The sequence below is a fragment of the Sapajus apella genome, unplaced genomic scaffold, assembly GCF_009761245.1.
Source record: "Sapajus apella isolate SASKATOON/1434 unplaced genomic scaffold, GSC_monkey_1.0 scaffold6463, whole genome shotgun sequence".
Taxonomy (NCBI): Eukaryota; Metazoa; Chordata; class Mammalia; order Primates; family Cebidae; genus Sapajus; species Sapajus apella.
In genome coordinates this window covers 1-3795 of record NW_022443387.1, presented here as the reverse complement: position 1 = coordinate 3795, position 3795 = coordinate 1, and the positions used below count along the sequence as shown (strand labels likewise).

General features: G+C 44.8%; 1 protein-coding gene across 1 annotated transcript; it reads left to right on the top strand.

Annotated features, from left to right (window-relative positions):
* The first annotated feature begins 2038 nt into the window (after positions 1-2038).
* LOC116548043 (defensin-5-like) lies at positions 2039-3238 on the top strand. Its single transcript, XM_032273728.1, has 2 exons — positions 2039-2250; positions 3003-3238. The coding sequence occupies exons 1-2, from the start codon at positions 2079-2081 to the stop codon at positions 3113-3115; spliced, it is 285 nt and encodes a 94-aa protein (XP_032129619.1). The 5' UTR covers positions 2039-2078; the 3' UTR covers positions 3116-3238.
* The last annotated feature ends 557 nt before the right edge of the window (positions 3239-3795 follow it).

The following is a 3795-nucleotide window of genomic DNA, read 5'->3' as shown; positions in this document are numbered from 1 at the left end:
TTGCAGAAAGTTGTGCAGATGCTTGAAGAAGTGGTGGTCGGTTGGCAAGAGGTCAGGTGAATAAGGTAGATGAGGCAAAACTTCACAGCCCAATTCCTTCAGCTTTTGAAACACTGGTTGGGTGGCATGCTGTTGGGCATTAGGCAGATAAGATTTGGGCCCTTTCTGTTGACCAATGCTGGCTACAGGTGTTGTAGTTTTTAGTGCATATCATGGATTTGCTGAGCATACTTCACACATGCAATGGTTTCTCAGGGATTCCGAAAGCTGAATCAGTAGTGGGTCAGACTGGCAGCAGGCCACCACACAGTGACCATGACCTTATATTGGTGCAAGTTTGGATTTGGGAAGGCCTTTGGAGCTTCTTCTCGGTCCAACCACTGAGTGACAAATGTGACAATTGTGCATAAAGTGACAATAAAGTGACAAATGTGCATTAAAATGGCCTAAAATGTAGCCACATTTATTTAACAATCTATTCCATTATCAAACGGCAAATTTCAACAATACAAATACCACAATTACTTTTGCACCAACCAGGGCTTTCTAAAAGCAGCTCCACTGGGCGACGGTTGATGTGATTTCTGTTTTTAGCACATTGAACAAACTTTGCTGAGGACAACATAGCAACAACTTCAAAATATTTAAGACATGTTCTTTAACCCAGAAATTCTATTTCTAAAAGCATATTAAAAAGATATTGTCACTTATGGGTAAACTGATGACTATTAAATTATATTTATTGCTGTTTAAACCTGTCATAGCAAAGCTTAGAAATACACAGATTAAAACAATGTGACAACGTTTTCACAATATAAAAATAGTGAAGTGATGGCATGTGCAAAAGCTGCAATCGTATAGGGTATAACTGTAATGATGGAGTTCTTTGAGTTTTGATATACAACGTGTACAAGACACAGCATTAGAAGGAAAAAGCAAGTGAGGAAGAATGTGTCAAATTGGGAAGTGGTGGTTTCCAGGAGCAGAACTGCAGGGCTGAGGGAACAGATGGGAGCCTGTTTCCCTTTCCACCTGCTGTTTCCGCTGCATGATTCTAGATATAATTTGGGAGGCCGACGCAGGTGGATCACCTGAGGTCAGGAGTTCGAGACCAGCCTGGTCAACATGATGAAACCCCATCTCTGAAAAGAATACAAAAATTAGCCAAGCATGGTGGGGCATGCCTATAATCCCAGCTACTGGGGTCCAGGCTGAGGCAGGAGAATTGTTGGAACCTGGAAGGCAGAGGTTGCAGTGGGCCGAGATCACACTACTGCTCTCTAGCCTGGCTGAAAGAGCAAGACTGTCTCAAAAAAAAAAAGAAAAAAGAAAAAAAGGTTTTATAATTAAACCAATATCAAAGATTCTAGAAGAGGGATACGGACATGTCGAATGTCTACATGTTTCTTATAGTACTGATATGTTAATGGTACAACTCTTACAAATGACATTCATTTCTTAAAATTAACCCACCGTTTGACTTTAGTTTTACTTATTCTTGACCTAGTGTCCTAATGAGCTCGTTTCGCCTTTAGCCTGAAAACGTCATTTTGTCCTCTTCACACTGGCCCCAGGAGGGGCTACACACACTATAACCTCTTCACGAGGGTCAAAGTGCCCCTGAATTCCACAATGGTTTAACTTTCCACTCCATCAGGTACAGGTCTGGGGCTCCAGAGGGTGGCAGGGCCCATCTTCAGAAAATAAGAGGCATTTGTTCCCCAACTTAATGAACGAAATTGTGGTTTCTTTACATGTTTCAGTATGAAAAAGAAAATATTCAAGTAAACTGCAAACAGAAAAGTAAATCAGGGTCCTCAGCCTCCCTATCAGCTTGGATCCAGTCCAGACACTCTAAACATAAGGCCTCATGGCCAAGATGAAAGCCTGGAAAACACCAGAACACAAAAGGGACCTGGAAGGCAAGGGCAGCCCTGCCCCCACCCATCACATGCGCACCTCCTCTCACTGCAGCATCTGTCTCAGCCCTTCTCCCAGCAGACCTATACATCCAGGCTGACTCCTCACTCCCCACACATCTGCTCCTGCTCTCCCTTCTGCAGGTGACCCCAGCCACGATGAGGACCCTCACCGTCCTTGCTGCCATTCTCCTGGTGGCCCTCCAGGCCCAGGCTCAGCCATCCCCGGCAAGAGCTGAGAAGGTTGCAGCCAAGGAGCAGCCTGTAGCAGAGGACTGTGACTTTGCCATCTCCTTCACATGGGACACGAGATCAGATTTTAGGGCTTCAGGTGAGAAATTCTAGCATTGTAGAGCTAGGAGTCTAGAGGGGAAAAACCAGGCATCTCTAGAATCAGACCCAACAGTTGGCTCTTTCTAGAGAGGAAAAACCAGGCACCTCTAGAATCAGACCCAACAGCTGGCTCTTTCTAGAGAGGAAAAATCAGGCACCTCTAGAATCACACCCAACAGCTGGCTCTTTCTAGAGAGGAAAAACCAGGCACCTCTAGAATCAGACACAACAGCTGGCTCTTTCTAGAGAGGAAAAACAGCTGGCTCTTTCTCTTTTGTGAACACCTCTCCAGGCCTCAATTTACTCATGTGCAGAATAAAAGGAAGGAACCAGTTGATATTCCACGGATGACTTTTCTCCAAAGATGTATGATTTTCTGACAATTCTGAGACTCACACTTATTTTATACTCTGCAGAAACATACTGGGCCATCTCCCCTGCATCACTGGTGAGAGCCCACTTTTCAAAAAATACAGTTTGAGAAACTAGCGACAGGTCTAAAAGTGTGATCAGATGCCTGGGTGATGAAGAAGGAGCACAAAAAGGTGAGTGAATGAGAACAGGTCTCTCATCCTACCTGTGAGCAGCACTGGGGTGTACACTGATTCCTATTGATTGGGCTGATTTTGCTGCTGCTGTGATGTGGCCACCATGATGAACGCGATCAGCCCAGGAGGTAACTGCACGGGGATTCTCCGTACCACGCTGTCTGACCACAGCCCTAATGCCTGATCCTCTATGTGTCCCCAGGCCCAAGGACCCACTTGAGATGCTCTTGCAGAATAGGAGTCTGTCGCCTTGAAGAAAGCGTGTCTGGAACGTGCACCTCCGACGGGATCCAATACAAATTCTGCTGCCTCTGAGCTTGTAGAACAGGAGAAAATAAGTTCATAACTTACTTTCCGACCAGGAAGATAACTTTCATTATGCCTCTACTTGGTCCCTAGCTTCCTTTCTCCATCTCTCATCAAGTCCTTGTAGCAAGTTTTCTGTGTTTGCACCTCTTTAATGTTTGATATGTGTCTTAGGACCATGGGATGCAAGTACCAGAACCCCAAATTCTGCTTGTTAAACAAAAGACACTTCCAACTCTAGGAAGATCAGAGATGAACAAAAGACTCAGAAACACATTGTTAGGAAAGCTCAAATGATGCTGCCCATCAACTGCTCTGCCTTTCCACACTGCCTCATTGTGACTGGATTCAAGCAAAGATGGTGCTTAAGTGTTCCGTAAACCATCACTGTCAGCTTCAAGCTTACACAGCCATAACACTGCTTCCCCTCAGGAAAAGCCAGCATGTTCTTTCCAGAAGTGTTTGAGTTTTCCTGAGCAGTTCTGGATCGCACGTCTGCTTTTTACACCTGACATAGTATCAGCTCCACGGGAAAAAAAAGTGGAACTGGCTGCTACAAAGATATGATGAGTAGAAGAGAAAGCACAGGGCCACCTCACTGGGATGTCCTCATTAAGAGTATTTTCCAGCCATATCTACTAAAATCTAGATTTCATACACACAGAGTTGTCTGTACACTCAGAAAACGC